The 23,381-nt window shown below is 43.2% G+C and overlaps 1 protein-coding gene across 3 annotated transcripts in view; it reads right to left on the bottom strand.

The window, feature by feature from the left end:
* Positions 1–23,381, bottom strand: part of LOC110487940 (collagen alpha-1(XVI) chain) — a 150,747-nt gene that overhangs the window by 3,327 nt on the left and 124,039 nt on the right. For all 3 annotated transcript variants that reach the window (XM_036971044.1, XM_036971046.1, XM_036971045.1), the window contains 21 exons: positions 21,954–22,007; positions 21,795–21,848; positions 21,594–21,647; positions 21,346–21,390; positions 21,075–21,128; positions 20,940–20,975; positions 20,759–20,821; positions 20,406–20,477; positions 19,236–19,289; positions 19,029–19,073; positions 18,253–18,297; positions 18,058–18,111; positions 17,834–17,887; positions 13,261–13,311; positions 12,806–12,895; positions 12,633–12,668; positions 12,437–12,481; positions 922–1,116; positions 675–738; positions 352–525; positions 113–190 (listed from right to left, as the gene is read on the bottom strand). In XM_036971044.1, coding sequence (XP_036826939.1) covers positions 113–190; positions 352–525; positions 675–738; positions 922–1,116; positions 12,437–12,481; positions 12,633–12,668; positions 12,806–12,895; positions 13,261–13,311; positions 17,834–17,887; positions 18,058–18,111; positions 18,253–18,297; positions 19,029–19,073; positions 19,236–19,289; positions 20,406–20,477; positions 20,759–20,821; positions 20,940–20,975; positions 21,075–21,128; positions 21,346–21,390; positions 21,594–21,647; positions 21,795–21,848; positions 21,954–22,007 — 1,417 coding nt within the window. The remainder of the gene's footprint in view (positions 1–112; positions 191–351; positions 526–674; positions 739–921; positions 1,117–12,436; positions 12,482–12,632; positions 12,669–12,805; positions 12,896–13,260; positions 13,312–17,833; positions 17,888–18,057; positions 18,112–18,252; positions 18,298–19,028; positions 19,074–19,235; positions 19,290–20,405; positions 20,478–20,758; positions 20,822–20,939; positions 20,976–21,074; positions 21,129–21,345; positions 21,391–21,593; positions 21,648–21,794; positions 21,849–21,953; positions 22,008–23,381) is intronic.

The following is a 23,381-nucleotide window of genomic DNA, read 5'->3' as shown; positions in this document are numbered from 1 at the left end:
CTGGATACACAGTGACTATAAAAGAGCAGAGCAGTTGAAAGAACTAACTTAATGAAGCTTTGGCAGGATAGTGAAGAGTTAAACATTTCAACAGGCTGATGTGGCGTCTCACCTGGTGCTCCTGGGGGTCCACTGTCACCCATCTCCCCTACACCCTTGTCACCTTTCTCTCCCTTCAGACCTCGTGGACCTGCAGACACGACAGAGGACATCACTTGAGAGAGGAGCTAACCTTTATGTTACGCTAAGCTGACATCACTTGTATTAACTGTTTATGATCTCTTATGTAATTATCATGACCATGGTATTCAGGAGTTACGACAAAAGGAATCAAGTGAATTCTAGACTCACCCTGTGGTCCCAGGACTCCTTGGCGGCCCTCTCTGCCTATCTGTCCTGGCTGACCCGGGGCCCCTGGAGACCCATTTCTACCTGGGTTACCATCCTTCCCTGGGGGGCCAGGACGTCCGGGGGACGATACTTCTTGTGGCTGCTGCATACGAGACATGAAGTAGGCCATCCTCTCTGTAGGGGGATACAGTACAACTCCAGTTGATAAACCACCTAATATTCAATAAAGCTGTTTCCTTTCTCTGCCACTGCTCAATTAGGAAATACGGGCAGATATAAAGTATTGGTGATAAACTTTAACTAAAATAAGACCATGTTCTCACCATCAAATATCTTGATGACCTGCTGGCGAATGAAGTCCTTGATGTTGTCATAGTTGACCACAGGCTGTGGATTAGTGAGAGAGAGAGAAAGAAAGACATAAGAGAAGACCTAACCACCACTTTTGGGTTTTAGTCTTTTGACCAAACTGTTGGTTTTGTGTTCCATTAGACATTGTGGAACAAACACGAACATAACTAGTAATCAATTCATAATCGAGGCAATTCACCTTAGTAGCTAAGGTCTCACCTCGTTGCCTGGTATTCCTGGAGGTCCAGTGGACCCTGAAGGTCCTGGTGAGCCCGGGGTGCCCCTCTCTCCCCTGGGTCCCACTGGGCCCATCACTGGGGTATCAGCTTTGGAGGAGTACCCCCCTCCACCAGGGGGTCCGGGGCGACCTCGCTCCCCTGGGGTACCCCTCTGACCTGGGGCACCTGGCTCACCCTGAGAAAGAGAGAGGGAGAGTGAGTCAGAAAAGAGGAGAGAAGAAGAGAGAAGAGGGGTGAGAGGTAGTGAGTTAGTTAGACATCCAATCACTGAAGAGTACTGTTCGACCACCGACAGCAGTGTTTTACATTGAAGATTGAAAAGACAAACTCCTGCACAATGACACTCTTGTATCTTCCACAAAGGAGATGATTGTGGACTACAGGAACATGAGGACAAAGCACACCCCCATTCTAATCGACGGGGCTGTAGTGGAAGAGCTGGAAGAGCTTCAAGTTCTTTGGTGTCCACATCAGCAACAAACTAACATGGTCCAAGCACACCAAGACAGTCTTGAAGAGGGCACGACAAAACCTATTCCCCCTCAGGGGACTGAAAAGATTTGGCATGGGTCCTCAGATCCTCAAAAGGTTATTCAGCTGCACCATCGAGAGTATCCTGACTGGTTGCATCACTGCCTGGTATGGCAACTGCTCGGCCTCCGACAACAAGGCACTACAGAGGGTAGTGCGAACAGCCCAGTACATCACTGGGGCCAAGCTTCCTGCCATCCAGGACCTCTATACCAGGCGGTGTCAGAGGAAGGCCCTACAAATTATCAAAGACTCCAGCCACCCTAGTCATAGACTGTTCTTTCTGCTACCGCACGGTAAGCGGTACCGAAGCGCCAAGACTAGGTCCAAGAAGCTTCTAAACAGCTTCTACCCCCAAGCCATAAGACTCCTGAACAGCTAATCAAAGGGCTACCCCAGACAATTTGCAGTGCCCGCACATGGACTCTGTACCGGTACCCCTCTGTATATAGTCTCGCTTTTTTACTTTACTGCTGCTCGTCAATTACTTAATACTTTTATCTCTTACTCTTATCCATATTTTTTTTGAAACTGCATTGTTGGTTAGGGGCCCGTATGTAAGCATTTCACTGTTGTATTTCGCGCATGTGACTAATACAATTGGATTTGAACCTATTCCTGTCAGACCCTTGAAGGAGAGTCAACAAGGGGGCAATGTCCACTTTAGATTGTAATCAGGCCCGACCCAGCCTCCAGCGTATTCCTTCCTTCTACACAATAAAAACACACCGGATCGTATCCCAAATGGCACCCTATTCCCGATGTAGTGCACTACTTTTGACCGGGGCCCAAAGGGAATAGGGTGCAGTGTGGGATGAACAGCCTCCCAGACTCAGTAAACACACTCTGTATGGAGCCTAGCCAACACACTGTAAACAACATCCCGAGACAGACGTGTGTGATTTATGTGAAACAAAGCTGGCCATTATGGAGGGCTAGCGTTTACATGTCACCACCGGACACTGGAGCCGACTGATGAAATAGAGAGCAGAAGAAGAGGAAGAAGAAGAAGAGATTATCCTCTGTAATCTGTACTACTATAGTTAAAAGCCATGACAAAGCCTTCCTGCCACAATGACAAATCACCTCATCTCATGTCTCCGCTCCCACAGTAAATAGCATTATCCAGGGGATAGAGAATAACTATATTGGTTACTGCACTGTATCTGGTGTAGAGGACTACAGTTACTGTATCTAGTGTAGAGGACAACAGTTACTGTATCTAGTGTAGAGGACTACAGTTACTGTATCTAGTGTAGAGGACTACAGTTACTGTACTGTATCTAGTATAGAGGACTACAGTTACTGTATCTAGTGTAGAGGACTACAGTTACTGTATCTAGTGTAGAGGACTACAGTTACTGTACTGTATCTAGTGTAGAGGACTACAGTTACTGTATCTAGTGTAGAGGACTACAGTTACTGTATCTAGTGTAGAGGACTACAGTTACTGTACTGTATCTAGTGTAGAGGACTACAGTTACTGTATCTAGTGTAGAGGACTAAAGTTACTGTATCTAGTGTAGAGGACTACAGTTACTGTATCTAGTGTAGAGGACTACAGTTACTGTAATGTATCTAGTGTAGAGGACTACAGTTACTGTACTGTATCTAGTGTTGAGGACTACAGTTACTGTACTGTATCTAGTGTAGAGGACTACAGTTACTGTATCTAGTGTAGAGGACTACAGTTACTGTATCTAGTGTAGAGGACTACAGTTACTGTATCTAGTGTAGAGGACTACAGTTACTGTAATGTATCTAGTGTAGAGGACTACAGTTACTGTACTGTATCTAGTGTAGAGGACTACAGTTACTGTATCTAGTGTAGAGGACTACAGTTACTGTATCTAGTGTAGAGGACTACAGTTACTGTATCTAGTGTAGAGGACTACAGTTACTGTATCTAATGTAGAGGACTACAGTTACTGTATCTAGTGTAGAGGACTACAGTTACTGTACTGTATCTAGTGTAGAGGACTACAGTTACTGTATCTAGTGTAGAGGATTACAGTTACTGTATCTAGTGTAGAGGACTACAGTTACTGTATCTAGTGTAGAGGACTACAGTTACTGTATCTAGTGTAGAGGACTACAGTTACTGTACTGTATCTAGTGTAGAGGACTACAGTTACTGTACTGTATCTAGTGTAGAGGACTATAGTTACTGTACTGTATCTAGTGTAGAGGACTACAGTTACTGTATCTAGTGTAGAGGACTACAGTTACTGTATCTAGTGTAGAGGACTACAGTTACTGTATCTAGTGTAGAGGACTACAGTTACTGTATCTAATGTAGAGGACTACAGTTACTGTATCTAGTGTAGAGGACTACAGTTACTGTATCTAGTGTAGAGGACTACAGTTACTGTATCTAGTGTAGAGGACTACAGTTACAGTATCTAGTGTAGCGGACTACAGTTACTGTAATGTATCTAGTGTAGAGGACTACAGTTACTGTACTGTATCTGGTGTAGAGGACTACAGTTACTGTACTGTATCTGGTGTAGAGGACTACAGTTACTGTACTGTATCTGGTGTAGAGGACTACAGTTACTGTACTGTATCTAGTGTAGAGGACTACAGTTACTGTACTGTATCTGGTGTAGAGGACTACAGTTACTGTACGGTATCTGGTGTAGAGGACTACAGTTACTGTACTGTATCTAGTGTAGAGGACTACAGTTACAGTATCTAGTGTAGCGGACTACAGTTACTGTACTGTATCTAGTGTAGAGGACTACAGTTACTGTATCTAGTGTAGAGGACTACAGTTACTGTATCTAATGTAGAGGACTACAGTTACTGTATCTAGTGTAGCGGACGACAGTTACTGTACTGTATCTAGTGTAGAGGACTACAGTTACAGTATCTAGTGTAGAGGACTACAGTTACAGTATCTAGTGTAGCGGACTACAGTTACTGTATCTAGTGTAGAGGACTACAGTTACTGTACTGTATCTGGTGTAGAGGACTACAGTTACAGTATCTAGTGTAGAGGACTACAGTTACTGTACTGTATCTAGTGTAGAGGACTACAGTTACTGTAATGTATCTCGTGTAGAGGACTACAGTCACTGTATCTAGTGTAGAGGACTACAGTTACTGTACTGTATCTGGTGTAGAGGACTACAGTTACTGTATCTGGTGTAGAGGACTACAGTTACTGTATCTAGTGTAGAGGACTACAGTTACTGTATCTAATGTAGAGGACTACAGTTACTGTACTGTATCTAGTGTAGAGGACTACAGTTACTGTACTGTATCTAGTGTAGAGGACTACAGTCACTGTATCTAGTGTAGAGGACTACAGTTACTGTATCTAGTGTAGAGGACTACAGTTACCGTATCTAGTGTAGAGGACTACAGTTACTTCACTGTATCTGGTGTAGAGGACTACAGTTACTGTACTGTATCTAGTGTAGAGGACTACAGTTACTGTATCTAGTGTAGAGGACAACAGTTACTGTATCTAGTGTAGAGGACTACAGTTACTGTACTGTATCTAGTGTAGAGGACTACAGTTACTGTATCTAGTGTAGAGGACTACAGTTACTGTACTGTATCTAGTGTAGAGGACTACAGTTACTGTACTGTATCTAGTGTAGAGGACTACAGTTACTGTACTGTATCTAGTGTAGAGGACTACAGTTACTGTATCTAGTGTAGAGGACTACAGTTACTGTATCTAGTGTAGAGGACTACAGTTACTGTATCTAGCGTAGAGGACAACAGTTACTGTATCTAGTGTAGAGGACTACAGTTACTGTACTGTATCTAGTGTAGAGGACTATAGTTACTGTACTGTATCTAGTGTAGAGGACTACAGTTACTGTATCTAGTGTAGAGGACTACAGTTACTGTACTGTATCTAGTGTAGAGGACTATAGTTACTGTACTGTATCTAGTGTAGAGGACTACAGTTACTGTATCTAGTGTAGAGGACAACAGTTACTGTATCTAGTGTAGAGGACTACAGTTACTGTACTGTATCTAGTGTAGAGGACTACAGTTACTGTACTGTATCTAGTGTAGAGGACTACAGTTACTGTATCTAGTGTGGAGGAATACAGTTATTGTATCTAGTGTAGATGACTACAGTTACTGTACTGTATCTAGTGTAGAGGACTACAGTTACTGTATCTAGTGTAGATGACTACAGTTACTGTATCTAGTGTAGATGACTACAGTTACTGTACTGTATCTAGTGTAGAGGACTACAGTTACTGTATCTAGTGTGGAGGAATACAGTTATTGTATCTAGTGTAGAGGACTACAGTTACTGTATCTAGTGTAGAGGACTACAGTTACTGTACTGTATCTAGTGTAGAGGACTACAGTTACTGTATCTAGTGTAGAGGACTACAGTTACTGTACTGTATCTAGTGTAGATGACTACAGTTACTGTACTGTATCTAGTGTAGAGGACTACAGTTACTGTATCTGGTGTAGATGACTACAGTTACTGTACTGTATCTGGTGTGGAGGACTACTGTTACTGTACTGTATCTAGTGTAGAGGACAACAGTTACTGCATCTAGTGTAGAGGACTACAGTTACTGTACTGTATCTAGTGTAGAGGACTACAGTTACTGTACTGTATCTAGTGTAGAGGACTACAGTTACTGTATCTAGTGTAGAGGACTACAGTTACTGTATCTAGTGTAGAGGACAACAGTTACTGTATCTAGTATAGAGGACTACAGTTACTGTACTGTATCTAGTGTAGAGGACTACAGTTACTGTACTGTATCTAGTGTAGAGGACTACAGTTACTGTATCTAGGGTAGAGGACTACAGTTATTGTATCTATTGTAGAGGACTACAGTTACTGTACTGTATCTAGTGTAGAGGACTACAGTTACTGTATCTAGTGTAGAGGACTACAGTTACTGTACTGTATCTAGTGTAGAGGACTACAGTTACTGTACTGTATCTAGTGTAGAGGACTACAGTTACTGTACTGTATCTAGTGTAGAGGACTACAGTTACTGTATCTAGTGTAGAGGATTACAGTTACTGTATCTAGTGTAGAGGACTACAGTTACTGTATCTAGTGTAGAGGACTACAGTTACTGTATCTAGTGTAGAGGACTACAGTTACTGTACTGTATCTAGTGTAGAGGACTACAGTTACTGTATCTAGTGTAGAGGACTACAGTTACTGTACTGTATCTAGTGTAGAGGACTTCAGTTACTGTATCTAGTGTAGAGGACTACAGTTACTGTATCTAGTGTAGAGGACTACAGTTACTGTATCTAGTGTAGAGGACTACAGTTACTGTACTGTATCTAGTGTAGAGGACTACAGTTACAGTATCTAGTGTATAGGACTACAGTTACTGTATCTGGTGTAGAGGACTACAGTTACTGTATCTAGTGTAGAGGACTACAATTACTGTATCTAGTGTAGAGGACTACAGTTACTGTATCTAGTGTAGAGGACTACAGTTACTGTATCTAGTGTAGAGGACTACAGTTACTGTACTGTATCTAGTGTAGAGGACTACAGTTACTGTATCTAGTGTAGAGGACTACAGTTACTGTATCTAGTGTAGAGGACTACAGTTACTGTATCTAGTGTATAGGACTACAGTTACTGTATCTGGTGTAGAGGACTACAGTTACTGTATCTAGTGTAGAGGACTACAGTTACTGTATCTAGTGTAGAGGACTACAGTTACTGTATCTAGTGTAGAGGACTACAGTTACTGTACTGTATCTAGTGTAGAGGACTACAGTTACTGTACTGTATCTAGTGTAGAGGACTACAGTTACTGTATCTAGTGTAGAGGACTACAGTTACTGTATCTAGTGTAGAGGACTACAGTTACTGTACTGTATCTAGTGTAGAGGACTACAGTTACTGTATCTAGTGTAGAGGACTACAGTTACTGTATCTAATGTAGAGGACTACAGTTACTGTATCTAGTGTAGAGGACTACAGTTACTGTACTGTATCTAGTGTAGAGGACTACAGTTACTGTATCTAGTGTAGAGGACTACAGTTACTGTACTGTATCTAGTGTAGAGGACTACAGTTACTGTACTGTATCTAGTGTAGAGGACTACAGTTACTGTATCTAGTGTAGAGGACTACAGTTACTGTATCTAGTGTAGAGGACTACAGTTACTGTACTGTATCTAGTGTAGAGGACTACAGTTACTGTATCTAGCGTAGAGGACTACAGTTACTGTATCTAGTGTAGAGGACTACAGTTACTGTACTGTATCTAGTGTAGAGGACTACAGTTACTGTACTGTATCTGGTGTAGAGGACTACAGTTACTGTATCTAGTGTAGAGGACTACAGTTACTGTATCTAGTGTAGAGGACTACAGTTACTGTAATGTATCTAGTGTTTAGGACTACAGTTACTGTATCTAGTGTATAGGACTACAGTTACTCTATCTAGTGTAGAGGACTACAGTTACTGTACTGTATCTAGTGTTTAGGACTACAGTTACTGTATCTAGTGTATAGGACTACAGTTACTCTATCTAGTGTAGAGGACTACAGTTACTGTACTGTATCTAGTGTTTAGGACTACAGTTACTGTATCTAGTGTATAGGACTACAGTTACTCTATCTAGTGTAGATGACTACAGTTACTGTACTGTATCTAGTGTAGAGGACTATAGTTACTGTATCTAGTGTAGAGGACTACAGTTACTGTATCTAGTGTAGAGGACTACAGTTACTGTATCTAGTGTAGAGGACTACAGTTACTGTACTGTATCTAGTGTAGAGGACTACAGTTACTGTACTGTATCTAGTGTAGAGGACTACAGTTACTGTATCTAGTGTAGAGGACTACAGTTACTGTACTGTATCTAGTGTAGAGGACTACAGTCACTGTACTGTATCTAGTGTAGAGGACTACAGTTACTGTATCTAGTGTAGAGGACTACAGTTACTGTATCTAGTGTAGAGGACTACAGTTACTGTATCTAGTGTAGAGGACTACAGTTACTGTACTGTATCTGGTGTAGAGGACTACAGTTACTGTACTGTATCTAGTGTAGAGGACTACAGTTACTGTACTGTATCTAGTGTAGAGGACTACAGTTACTGTACTGTATCTAGTGTAGAGGACTACAGTTACTGTACTGTATCTAGTGTAGAGGACAACAGTTACTGTATCTAGTGTAGAGGACTACAGTTACTGTACTGTATCTGGTGTAGAGGACTACAGTTACTGTATCTAGTGTAGAGGACTACAGTTACTGTACTGTATCTGGTGTAGAGGACTACAGTTACTGTATCTAGTGTAGAGGACTACAGTTACTGTACTGTATCTAGTGTAGAGGACTACAGTTACTGTACTGTATCTAGTGTAGAGGACAACAGTTACTGTATCTAGTGTAGAGGACTACAGTTACTGTACTGTATCTGGTGTAGAGGACTACAGTTACTGTATCTAGTGTAGAGGACTACAGTTACTGTATCTAGTGTAGAGGACTACAGTTACTGTACTGTATCTAGTGTAGAGGACTACAGTTACTGTATCTAGTGTAGAGGACTACAGTTACTGTATCTAGTGTTGAGGACTACAGTTACTGTACTGTATCTAGTGTAGAGGACTACAGTTACTGTATCTAGTGTAGAGGACTACAGTCACTACACTGTATCTAGTGTAGAGGATTTCAGTGTAGAGGGACAGGAGGGCTAAGTTAGTAAAATGAGGTATTGCCAGGGAAAGTAGGGTATTTGAGGTGAATGTGGACAACCATGCCAAAAGGAGCTTCATCAAGTGATGGATACGTCCCAAATGGCAACCTATCCACTTTATAGTGCACTACTTTTAAACAGGGCCCATACGGCTCTGGTTAATGGTAGTGCACTATATAGGGAATGGGTGCTATTTGGGACACAACTGATGTCTGATGTCGGAGTTCAGGGAGTTTGCTGAATAAGCCAGAAATAACAGAGAGTGCTCAGAACAGGATCCTGGCCAGGACTACAGCCCTCAGCCCATGGACTACCCTCCCATAATACTCTTTAGTAGTGGAGGCCATATCTGAGGTAACCAGCCCACATGAATAATTACTATAGTTAACTATGGTATAAATATTGCAGTATTACTATAGTTTAGTATGGTATAAATATTGTAGTATTACTGTAGTTTAGTATGGTATAAATATTGTAGTATTACTGTAGTTTAGTATGGTATACATATTGTAGTATTACTATAGTTTAGTATGGTATAAATATTGTAGTATTACTGTAGTTTAGTATGGTATAAATATTGTAGTATTACTGTAGTTTAGTATGGTATACATATTGTAGTATTACTATAGTTTAGTATGGTATAAATATTGTAGTATTACTATAGTTTAGTTGTCACGCCCTGACCATAGAAAGCTGTTTATTCTCTATGTTGGTTGGGACGTGATAGTGACTAGGGTGGGTCATCTAGGTGAATTGTATTTCTATGGTGGCCTGATATGATTCCCAATCAGAGGCAGCTGTTTATCGTTGTTTCTGATTGGGGATCGTATTTATGTAGCCGTTTTCCCCATTGTGAGTTGTGAGATCTTGTCTACAGTTAGTTGCCTGTGTGCACACCAGTAGCTTCACGTTTCGTTTGGTATTTAGTTGTTTTTGTTCGTTGTTCATTTAATAAAGTAATATGTACACCTATCACACTACACCTTGGTCCACTCATTACGACGATCGTGACAGAAGATCCCACCAACAACGGACAAAGCAGCGTGCCCTGGAGGTAATGGCATCCTGGTCTGTGGAGGAGATTAGGGAGAGAACATCCTGGACTTGGGACGACATAATAGCAGGAGAGAGGAGCCTGCCATGGAGGCAGACGGAAGCAGTGAAGGAGGGACAGCGACGAAGTCGGGGAGGTAGGCCACATGGAGCAGTCGGCGGAGCCGAGGCGTGAACCAGAGCCAGTCTGGGAGAAGGAGAGTTGTTAAGTTGGTGGAGGATGCACGGATTTGGAATAAAGGAAAGTTTTCAGTTTGGTGCCACCTGAGTCAGCTCCCCGCCGTACTCATTCTGAGAAGTGTGTTAAAATTCCGGAATAGTTGATGCCGGCTATACACACCAGGTCTCCAGTGCATCTTCACAACACAGTGCGTCCTGTGCCAACTCCTCGCACTCTCCCTCAAGTGCGCCTCCACAGTCCAGTACGGCCTGTGCCTCTTCCCCGCACTCGCCCTGAGGTGCGTGTCATCAACCCGGTGCCACCTGTACCGGTCCCACGCATCAGGCCTCCAGTGCGCCTCCACAGTCCAGAGCTTCTGGCGACAGTTCCCAGTCCAGAGCTTCTGGCGACAGCTCCCAGTCCAGAGCTTCCGGCGACAGTTCCTAGTCCGGAGCTTCCGGCGACAGTTCCCAATCCAGAGCTTCCGGAGACAGTTCCCAGTCCAGAGCTTCCGGCAACAGTTCCCAGTCCAGAGCTTCCGGTGACAGTTCCCAGTCCAGAGCTTCTGGCGACAGCTCCCAGTCCAGAGCTTCCGGCGACAGTTCCGAGTCCGGAGCTTCCGGCGACAGTTCCCAGTCCAGAGCTTCCGGAGACAGTTCCCAGTCCAGAGCTTCCGGCGAGAGTTCCCAGTCCGGAGCTCCCGGCGACAGTTCCCAGTCCAGAGCTTCCGGAGACAGTTCCCAGTCCAGAGCTTCCGGCGAGAGTTCCCAGTCCGGAGCTCCCGGCGACAGTTCCCAGTCCGGAGCTTCCGGCGAAAGTTCCCAGTCCAAAGCCTTCAGCCGGGGTTCTCAGTCCAGAGCCTCCTGCGATGATCTACGGTCCGCAGCATCCGGCGACGATCCACGGTCTGGTGCCTACGACGACGACCCACGGTCCGGAGCTTCCGGCGATGATCCCCGCACCAGAGCCGCCATGGAGGATGATGTATCTGCGAGCTGAGTGGGTACTTCGCCCCGCACCACCCGACAGTAGATGCCCACCCGGACCCTTTTGGGGGGGGGGTACTGTCACGCTCTGACCATAGAAAGCTGTTTATTCTCTATGTTGGTTGGAGCGTGATAGTGACTAGGGTGGGTCATCTAGGTGAATTGTATTTCTATGGTGGCCTGATATGGTTCCCAATCAGAGGCAGCTGTTTATCGTTGTCTCTGATTGGGGATCATATTTAGGAAGCCATTATCCCCCTTGTGAGTTATGGGATATTTTCTACAGTGCCTGTGTACACACCAGTAGCTTCACATTTCGTTTGTACTTGTTTGTTTTTGTTTGATTGAATTTCGATTTATTAAAAATATGTGGAACTCTACGCACGCTGCACCTTGGTCTACTCCTTTCGACAATCGCGACATTAGTATGGTATAAATATTGTAGTAGTACTATAGTTAAGTATGGTATAAATATTGTAGTCTTACTATAGTTAAGTATGGTATAAATATTGTAGTCTTACTATAGTCCAGTATGGTATAAATATTTGTAGTCTTGCTATAGTCCAGTATGGTATAAATATTGTAGTCTTACTATAGTTAAGTATGGTATAAATATTGTAGTCTTACTATAGTTAAGTATGGTATAAATATTGTAGTCTTACTATAGTCCAGTATGGTATAAATATTGTAGTCTTACTATAGTCCAGTATGGTATAAATATTTGTAGTCTTGCTATAGTCCAGTATGGTATAAATATTGTAGTCTTACTATAGTTAAGTATGGTATAAATATTGTAGTCTTACTATAGTTAAGTATGGTATAAATATTTGTAGTCTTGCTATAGTCCAGTATGGTATAAATATTGTAGTCTTACTATAGTTAAGTATGGTATAAATATTGTAGTCTTACTATAGTCCAGTATGGTATAAATATTGTACTATTACTATAGTTAAAAAACTGCAGCATTTTTGCATACTTTAACATATGGTTGTTTTTTACTGTAGCGTTTTTGCAGATATTAGTATTTACAGTTTACTATAGTATTCCTCGCATACACACGCACACGCATGCACACACACAGCAGTGACTCTTACCTTTGTACCACATTGTCCATTGTCTCCAGGCAGACCAGGTGCTCCCTGTGAACGCAGATTAGTGAGATAAAGAGGCTGTATACTCACAACACAGCTAGCTACATGTACATGAAAAGCTTTAAACCATATTTACTGGAAGGCTCAGAATGCATGTTTCTGTAATGATGACAAACACCACATCAGAATAATTACTCACGTCTTTACCAGTTGCTCCATCACTGCCTGGTTCTCCCTGAGACACAGAAGGACAGAGAGAGAAGAGGGGAATATAAGGAATATGTTGCACCAAGACATCTCCATGACATGATTATCTATCCTGTTCTATATCTGCAGTATATGTGTTAAAACAATAGGAGCGTGTGTACTGACCTGCATTCCAGGATGACCAGGGGGTCCGGCTGGCCCAACCATCCCTGGTAGCCCTCTGTCTCCTGCCTGGCCCTTCTCACCTTGTATACTCTAGAGAGAGAGAGAAGAGAGAAGAAAGAGAGGGGGAGAGAGGAGAGAGAGACAGAGAAGAGAGAGTGGAGAGAGAGAGGAGAGAGAGAGAGAGAGAGAGAGAAAAGAGCAAGAGAAGAGAGTGTGTGAGAGAGACAGAGAGACAGAAGAGAGAGCAGAGAGAGGAGAAATAGAGAGAAAAAAGAGAGACAAATAACAGAGAGACAGTGTGATGAGTAACCTTATCTGAGAAAGAACACTTCCAGAACACAACGCTAACAGTCCATGTAATCATGCAGATAAACCAGGGTTTGATGCAGATGCTATGTGTTCCTTTTAAATTAGAATAAAAGAGACATATTGATGGTGATAATATTTCCTCTCACCACTCCAGCTGGGCCTGCTGGACCTGGGGGTCCCGCTGCTCCTGCAGTGCCCTACCAAAACAACGTACTGCTGTTAGCAACATATACACATTCAAACCTTATTAACGAACACACTGAATACAACAATACAAACCTTATTAACAAACACACTGAATACAACAACACAAACCTTACTAACGAACACACTGAATACAACAACACAAACCTTATTAATGAACACGCTGAATACAACAACACAAACCTTACTAATGAACACACTGAATACAACAATACAAACCTTACTAATGAACACGCTGAATACAACAACACAAACCTTACTAATGAACACACTGAATACAACAATACAAACCTTACTAATGAACACGCTGAATACAACAATACAAACCGTATTAACGAACACACTGAATACAACAACACAAACCTTACTAATGAACACACTGAATACAACAACACAAACCTTACTAATGAACACACTGAATACAACAATACAAACCTTACTAATGAACACGCTGAATACAACAACACAAACCTTACTAATGAACACACTGAATACAACAATACAAACCTTACTAATGAACACGCTGAATACAACAACACAAACCTTACTAATGAACACACTGAATACAACAATACAAACCTTACTAATGAACACACTGAATACAACAATACAAACCTTACTAATGAACACGCTGAATACAACAATACAAACCGTATTAACGAACACACTGAATACAACAACACAAACCTTACTAATGAACACGCTGAATACAACAATACAAACCTTGCTAACGAACACACTGAATACAACACTAACCAAGAGTCATATACAGTCACCTACAAAACTATTGGCATCATTGATAAAGACGAGCAAAAAATACTATGAAATATATAATACAAATACTGAGCGATATTGAATGCCCCCCAAAAAGGACACTTATATTGTTTTATACCAATACAATTGCTCAGAGAAAGAGATTTTGTTTACCAAGTCATAATTTTTTCTCTAAAAAAGGTAGTCATCAAAATGATTGACCCCCCTGTTTCCAATACATTGTGTACCCTCCCCTTGGTAGGAAAACAACACTGAGCATTTTTCTATGTTTTAGGAGATTCTAGAACACACTGGGATGGATCTCAGAATCTTCCTCTATACAGAATCTTTCCAGATCCTTGATATCCTTTGGTCTCACGGACTTCCCTCGTCAATTCAAAAAACTGGTTGGGGGTTCAAGTGTGGAGGTTCAAGTGTGGAGACTGATTTTATGGACAAATAACCATTTCTTTGTGGATTTTGATGTGTGCTTGGGGTTATTGTTTCGCTGGAAGATTCACTTACACCCAATGTTCAGCCTCTTGGCAGAGGAAACCAGGTTTTTGGCTAAAATGTCCTGGTACTGGGTAAAGTTTATGATGCTGTTTACCTTAACAAGGGCCCCAGGACCAGTGGACGCAAAACAGCCCAATAACATCATTGACCAACCACCACAGTTTACAGTAGGTATGAGGTTATTTTTTGCGTCCACTGCAAAACCCACAGCTGGTTTAGTTGTCCAAAAGAGGTCTATGTTCGAGTCGTATGGCTTGGGGGTAGAAGCTGTTTAGAAGCTTCTTGGAACTAGACTTTGTGCTACCGCTTGCCGTGCGGTAGCAGAGAGAACAGTATGACAGGGGTGGCTGTAGTCTTTGACACTTTTTAGGGCTTTCCTCTGAAACCGGCTGGTATAGAGGGCCTGAATGGCAGGAAGCTTGGCCCCAGTCATGTACTGGGCCGTATGCACAACCCTCTGTAGTGCCTTGCGGTCGGAGGCCGAGCAGTTGCCATACTAGGCAGTGATGCAACCTGTCAGGATGCTCTCGATGTTGCAGCTGTAGAACGTTTTGAGGATACCATTCCACCCAGGAGGCCACTAGAAAATATGAATACCATTCCACCCAGGAGGCCACTAGAAAATATGAATACCATTCCACCTAGGAGGCCACTAGAAAATATGAATACCATTCCACCCAGGAGGCCACTAGAAAATATGAATACCATTCCACCCAGGAGGCCACAAGAAAATATGAATACCATTCCACCCAGGAGGCCACTAGAAAATATGAATACCATTCCACCCAGGAGGCCACTAGAAAATATGAATACCATTCCACCCAGGAGGCCACTAGAAAATATGAATACCATTCCACCTAGGAGGTCACTAGAAAATATGAATACCATTCCACCCAGGAGGCCACTAGAAAATATGAATACCATTCCACCCAGGAGGCCACTAGAAAATATGAATACCATTCCACCCAGGAGGCCACTAGAAAATATGAATACCATTCCACCCAGGAGGCCACTAGAAAATATGAATACCATTCCACCCAGGAGGCCACTAGAAAATATGAATACCATTCCACCCAGGAGGCCACTAGAAAATATGAATACCATTCCACCCAGGAGGCCACTAGAAAATATGAATACCATTCCACCCAGGAGGCCACTAGAAAATATGAATACCATTCCACCCAGGAGGCCACTAGAAAATATGAATACCATTCCACCCAGGAGGCCACTAGAAAATATGAATACCATTCCACCCAGGAGGCCACTAGAAAATATGAATACCATTCCACCCAGGAGGCCACTAGAAAATATGAATACCATTCCACCCAGGAGGCCACTAGAAAATATGAATACCATTCCACCCAGGAGGCCACTAGAAAATATGAATACCATTCCACCCAGGAGGCCACTAGAAAATATGAATACCATTCCACCCAGGAGGCCACTAGAAAATATGAATACCATTCCACCCAGGAGGCCACTAGAAAATATGAATACCATTCCACCCAGGAGGCCACTAGAAAATATGAATACCATTCCACCCAGGAGGCCACTAGAAAATATGAATACCATTCCACCCAGGAGGCCACTAGAAAATATGAATACCATTCCACCCAGGAGGCCACTAGAAAATATGAATACCATTCCACCCAGGAGGCCACTAGAAAATATGAATACCATTCCACCCAGGAGGCCACTAGAAAATATGAATTCCATTCCACCTAGGAGGCCACTAGAAAATATGAATACCATTTCACCCAGGAGGCCACTAGAAAATATGAATACCATTCCACCCAGGAGGCCACTAGAAAATATGAATACCATTCCACCCAGGAGGCCACTAGAAAATATGAATACCATTCCACCCAGGAGGCCACTAGAAAATATGAATACCATTCCACCCAGGAGGCCACTAGAAAATATGAATACCATTCCACCCAGGAGGCCACTAGAAAATATGAATACCATTCCACCCAGGAGGCCACTAGAAAATATGAATAACATTCCACCCAGGAGGCCACTAGAAAATATGAATACCATTCCACCCAGGAGGCCACTAGAAAATATGAATACCATTCCACCCAGGAGGCCACTAGAAAATATGAATACCATTCCACCCAGGAGGCCACTAGAAAATATGAATACCATTCCACCCAGGAGGCCACTAGAAAATATGAATACCATTCCACCTAGGAGGCCACTAGAAAATATGAATACCATTCCACCCAGGAGGTCACTAGAAAATATGAATACCATTCCACCCAGGAGGTCACTAGAAAATATGAATACCATTCCACCCAGGAGGCCACTAGAAAATATGAATACCATTCCACCCAGGAGGCCACTAGAAAATATGAATACCATTCCACCCAGGAGGCCACTAGAAAATATGAATACCATTCCACCCAGGAGGCCACTAGAAAATATGAATACCATTCCACCCAGGAGGCCACTAGAAAATATGAATACCATTCCACCCAGGAGGCCACTAGAAAATATGAATACCATTCCACCCAGGAGGCCACTAGAAAATATGAATACCATTCCACCCAGGAGGCCACTAGAAAATATGAATACCATTCCACCCAGGAGGCCACTAGAAAATATGAATACCATTCCACCCAGGAGGCCACTAGAAAATATGAATACCATTCCACCCAGGAGGTCACTAGAAAATATGAATACCATTCCACCCAGGAGGCCACTAGAAAATATGAATACCATTCCACCCAGGAGGTCACTAGAAAATATGAATACCATTCCACCCAGGAGGCCACTAGAAAATATGAATACCATTCCACCCAGGAGGCCACTAGAAAATATGAATACCATTCCACCCAGGAGGCCACTAGAAAATATGAATACCATTCCACCCAGGAGGTCACTAGAAAATATGAATACCATTCCACCCAGGAGGCCACTAGAAAATATGAATACCATTCCACCCAGGAAGTCACTAGAGGGCGATTTGCTAAAAGATGATTTTATTTTGTTTGATTTTATTGAAAATAATCTTTAGGGGTGCCAATAATTAATAATTTTATTTGATTATTTTTACAAAGTCTCTTTCTCTGAGCAATTGTACTAGCTAGTGTAACATAATAACATTTGAACATGTTTGTGAGCAGACAATAGAACTCATTATTTGTATTATTTATTCAGTATTTATTTTTCTGCTCATCATTATCCAGGTGGCAATAATTCTGGAGGTGACTGTAGGTGAGAGGTTAAAGTTCATGTACTCACAAGGTGTCCTGGGGGACCGGGTCGACCCTGAGGCCCTGGGGTTCCAGCATCACCCTGCAAGAGGTCAAAGGTTGCTCTCAGTTTGACAGATATTGTGACAAAATCCTTCATTCAATTGGTGTTGTCATTCGAAATGTTTCTCATTCACTCATTCCATATGAACATCATTCAAACATCAAACAACATGAATTGAGCAGGTGCATGCAACATGTGGTTTGACTTGCCTCAAGTCCTGGTCTACCAGTTGACCCCGGTGGACCAACAGGCCCAGCATCACCCTGAAGAGAGGAGGAAGACAGAGGGAGAGGGGTGAGTAAACAGTATCCATAACAACGTGCTAATAATCTGTATTGGTGTTCTGTATGGTAGCAGGCATCAGACAGACAAGCTGAAAAGAGTAGCGTGTGTGGTCAACTCACCTTCTGTCCAGGGAAGCCAACATGTCCATGCTTCCCTTTGAAACCCTGAGAGCAGAGGGATCAAAGATAAACAAAACAAACATCGCATCTCACACACAGCTTTCAACATGACACACATCACAAAACACGCAGTTTTCAAAACATATCACTTTGAAATCTCACACTGATTTGAACACCTGCCCTCTCAAAGGCCCCACACAGAAACACTGACATAGACAGAAAGTAGCATGATTGAAACAAAAGGCCCTCTTTCCTTTCCTCATTGTTTTGAACTGTGTGAGACATGTGTTTTACTTTGCAAAAACAATAAGGTATATTTATCATACCAAAAGTAAACATTGTGCAGAACAGATCAGCTGTGTCAGTCAGAACCCAATAGTTCTGGCCCACTTTCTTAGAGCAACTCATACCAGGAGGGCTGATAAGACCCCGGAACTCTTCCTACGGAAACATGGGCAGCTGATTGGCACATACAGTTAGCTCTGTGACATACGTGCGTAAACTGGTATGTGAGGTGACATCAGTGGGTGATGTTTGATAGATGAACAGATACAAGTCACCTGCTTCATTTGGGCTCATTGTGAATGTGGTGATTCACACACTGATGACAAGTCAGTGATGTCACATAAGTGATGTCACAGCAGTGACGTCTATCTAACAGTATGTGATATGAGACAAGGTCTCGGTTGGGGGGAGACGGGGTCCCTTTTTTCAGAAGGGGTAGAGGTCACTGAGATCATATGTAGGGTTCATGTAAAGATTCAAATGGCACTTACTGGCATTCCTTTGTGTCCTGCCACCCCTGGAAGCCCTGGCTCTCCCTGGGAGAGTGAGAAAGCGAGAAAGCGAGCGAGGGAGAGAGAGAGAGAAATAAAGAGAGGGAGAGAGAGCGAAAGAGGGTGGGGGTGGGGGTCAAATCAACACATCCATAGACTAACTATACTATCTACAGTCTCATGTAGTATGTCTGAATCTTCTCTTACCCTCATCCCTGGTTTCCCATCTTTACCATCCAATCCCTCAAATCCAGGAGGTCCCTTTGGACACACAGGAAGAAAGGCAGAGAGGTTTTTAAGGCTTGGGGGCAGTATTCGGAAGTTTGGATGAATGAGGTGCCCAAAGTAAACTGCCTGTTACTCAGGCCCAAAAGCTGGGATATTTATATGCATGGTAGTATTGGATAGAAAACACTCTAAAGTTTCTAAAACTGTTAAAATAATATCTGTGAGTATAACAGAACTGATTTGGCACGTGAAACCCCGAGGACAATCCATCCAGGATGATTTTTGTTGGGGTCATTGGACTTTTCAATGCTTTTCTATGGGGAAGTCTGCAATTCCCCTGGCTTCCACTAGATGTCAACAGTCTTTAGAAATTGTTTCATGCTTGTTTTTTTTTAAATTAAGAAGTATTCGTATTGTTTCAAAGTGTCCCTCAGAAGGACTCTAGTCTTTTGGCGCGCGTGAATGAGTGCGTGCTCCTCGTTCTTTTTCTCCGGTATTGAACACAGTATATTCAGTCTTAAATTTGATTGATTATTTACATATTAGGGTACTTGAGGTTGGATTAGAAACGTTTGAATTGTTTGGACGAAGTTTACAGGTAACCTTTTAGATTCCTTTGTAGGCATGTTGGGCAAGTTGGAACAGGTGGATTTCTGAATCCAAATAAACTGACATTTCTGGGATATAAAGAAGGACTTTATCGAACAAAACAACCATTCATTGTGTAACTGGGACCCTTTGGATTGCAAAAAGATGAAGATCTTCAAAGGTAAGTGATTTATTTTTTCGCTACTTTTGAGTTTTCTGACACCTGTGCAGGTTATGAATTCATGTTAATGCAGGAAGTGGGTGAGGCGCTCTCCTCAGACAATCAAATGCTATGCTTTCGCCGTAAATCCTAAATTGGACAAAGCGGTTCGATTACCAAGATTCTAAGCTAAAGAATGGTGTATAACACCTGTATTTTTATGAATGTTTACTATTACTACTTTTGTATTTTGAATTTCGAGCTCTGCAATTTCCCCAGATGTTGTCGAGGTGGGACGCTAGCGTCCCAATGATCCGAAGAGGTTAAAACCCATCGTCCATGAAATTGTACAAAATATATATATCTCGTGATAACGTACACTGACGCACAGACACACTCACCTGCAAGCCAGGAGACCCAGGAGAACCTGGAGGTCCAGATGGGCCCTGTGGACCTTGTGCTCCATCGTGACCCTGAGAGAGAGAGACACAGAGAGAGAGAGAGAAAGAGAGACAGAGAGAGAGAGAGAAAGAGAGAGACAGAGCAAGAGAGAGCGAGAGAGAGAGAAAGACAGAGAGCGAGACACACGGAGGGAGAGAGACACAGAGGGAGATAGACACACAGAGAGAGAGAGAGAGAGAGAGAGAGAGAGAGAGAGAGAGAGAGAGAGAGAGAGAGAGAGAGAGAAATAACATTATCCTCACCATTAAGTAGAAACATAAATATTAAAAACGAGTATGATAAGCTGCTCTACCTTGTCAGCCTTGGGTCCAGGTGGTCCTTCTCTTCCTTGTTTCCCAGGGGGACCAGGGGGGCCCTACAAAGTTAACATTTAGTATCAAGAGGTAAGTGATGGGGCACATCACATGCCAATAGATATTTAACTAAGATATTTAACTAAGCCATGAAGTAAATGAGATGAATCTTTCACTTACCGGTGTCCCTGGGAAGCCTGGTTGCCCTTGGGAGCCCTACAAATAACGAGAGAACACATCGGTCTGTGTGTGTTGTTTGAACACAGCATTTGGAATGTACCGTATATTTCGAATACATATTTCATTGTAATATACCTGATCTCCTTTTGGTCCGTCGGACCCTGCCAGTCCAGCCTCTCCTTTGGGTCCCTGTGGACAAAGTGAGTGCAATTATGCTTTTTAGTCCTAAAGATGCAGGATATGGATGATAGGTTATAGGGACGAGGGATAAAGATGAGGGGATAGAGAGGATGATATTATGGATGATAGGTTATAGGGACAAGGGATAAAGATGTGGGGATAGAGGGGATGAGGTTATGGATGATAGGTTATAGGGACGAGGGATGACGGGGATGAGGTTACGGACCGCGACTCCAGCCTGTCCCTGGTATCCTGGGTTGCCTGGTGGACCCTGCAGGAGAGAGGAAGGGAGTAAGACATCATCTCACACTCACTGAAGTAATGAAATAGAACCCAACAGATGCATAGTTATCAACTCACTATGTCATCTGCTACAGCTATTCTGTTCAAATGCCAGAGGTTTCTTAGGCTATTCAAATGACGGGAAAACACATCAATGTTCAATATATGACAACTGTGTATGTCAATGTTTACCGATTCTCCCTTCGTTCCTGCAGCCCCTGGGGTCCCCCGCTCACCTTTCAGGCCCTGTCAATCAATCAATAAATCAATCAGTCAAGTCAAAATCCATCCATCCATCTATCCATCCATCTTTTCACCAATCAGCAAAGCAGCCAATATGTTCCCAATATGTTCATTCATGTAAACGTGATGAAACAAGTTGTTGTGTCTTACAGGAAGTCCAGGGGGTCCCATAGAACCTGGGTATCCATTAGTCCCTGAAGAGCCCTGAGAGGGACCATAAAGATGTAGAAATGAAAGTAAAAACATATCTTTATCTGTCATGTATTAAAATGTATCTATCATGTATTGATGAGGAGAGATGTCACTCACCGTTTCACCCTTAACACCTGGTGGTCCTGCTGCCCCTCTCTCACCTTGCTGACCCTGGGGAGAGAAGGGTAGAGGGAGAGAGGAGAGGTCAGAGGTATGGAGAGGGAGAAGAGAGTTATGGAGAGAGAGGAGAGGAGAGGTATGAAGAGAGAGGAGAGGTGAAGAGAGGAGAGAGGTATGGAGAGAGGAGAGGTACGGAGAGAGAGGAGAGGAGAGAGGTATGGAGAGAGAGAGGGAAGAAGAGAGGTATGGAGAGAGTGGAAAGGAGAGTGAGTTAGGTATGGAGAGAGGAGAGGTGAGAGGTATGGAGAGTGAGAAGAGAGGTATGGAGAGAGAGGAGAGGAGAGAGGTATGAAGAGAGAGGAGAGGTGAAGAGGAGAGAGGTATGGAGAGAGGAAAGAGGTACGGAGAGAGAGGAGAGGAGAGAGGTATGGAGAGAGGTATGGAGAGAGGAGAGGTAAGGAGAGGCGAGAGGTATGGAGAGAGAGGAGAGGAGAGAGGTATGAAGAGAGAGGAGAGGTGAAGAGAGGAGAGAGGTATGGAGAGAGAGGAGAGGAGAGAGGTACGGAGAGAGAGAGAGAGAGAGAGAGAGAGAAGAGAGAGGTATTGAGAGAGGGGAGATGAGAGAGGTATGGAGAGAGAGGAGATATGTATGGAGAGAGGAGAGGTGAGAGGTATGGAGAGGGAGAAGAGAGGTATGGAGAGAGAGGAGAGAGGTATGGAGAGAGGAGAGGAGAGAGGTACGGAGAGAGAGGAGAGGAAAGAGGTATGGAGAGAGGTATGGAGAGAGGAGAGGTAACGAGAGGTGAGAGGTATGGAGAGAGAGGAGAGGAGAGAGGTATGGAGAGAGAGGAGAGGAGAGAGGTATGGAGAGAGAGGAAAGGAGAGAGGTATGGAGAGAAGGAGGTGAGGAGAGAGATATGGAGAGAAGGAGGTGAGGAGAGAGGTATAGAGAGAGAGGAGAAGGTGAGGGAGAGAGGTATGGAGAGAAGGAGGTGAGGAGAGAGGAATGGAGAGAAGGAGGTGAGGAGAGAGGTATGGAGAGAGAGGAGAAGGTGAGGGAGAGAGAGGAGATGAGGAGAGAGGTATGGAGAGAGAGGAGATGAGGAGAGAGGTATGGAGAGAGAGGAGAAGGTGAGGGTGAGAGGTATGGAGAGAAGGTGAGGAGAGAGGTATGGAGAAAAGGGGGGGGAGGAGTGAGGTATGGAGAGAGAGGAGACGGTGAGGGAGAGATAGGAGATGAGGAGAGAGGTATGGGGAGAGAGGAGATGAGGAGAGCGGTATGGAGAGAGAGGAGAAGATGAGGAAAAATTTGAGGAAAATAAATGAGAGGGAAAAAACAAGGAGAAAAGGTCACTTGAAAAGAAAGACAAAATTAAGTGGAGACTGGTGAGGGGAAGACGGCTCATAATAATGTCTGGAATGGAG

This window comes from Oncorhynchus mykiss, chromosome 32 (assembly GCF_013265735.2).
Source record: "Oncorhynchus mykiss isolate Arlee chromosome 32, USDA_OmykA_1.1, whole genome shotgun sequence".
NCBI lineage: Eukaryota > Metazoa > Chordata > Actinopteri > Salmoniformes > Salmonidae > Oncorhynchus > Oncorhynchus mykiss.
Note: the sequence above shows the minus strand (reverse complement) of the source record. Positions and strands in the feature narration are given on the sequence as shown.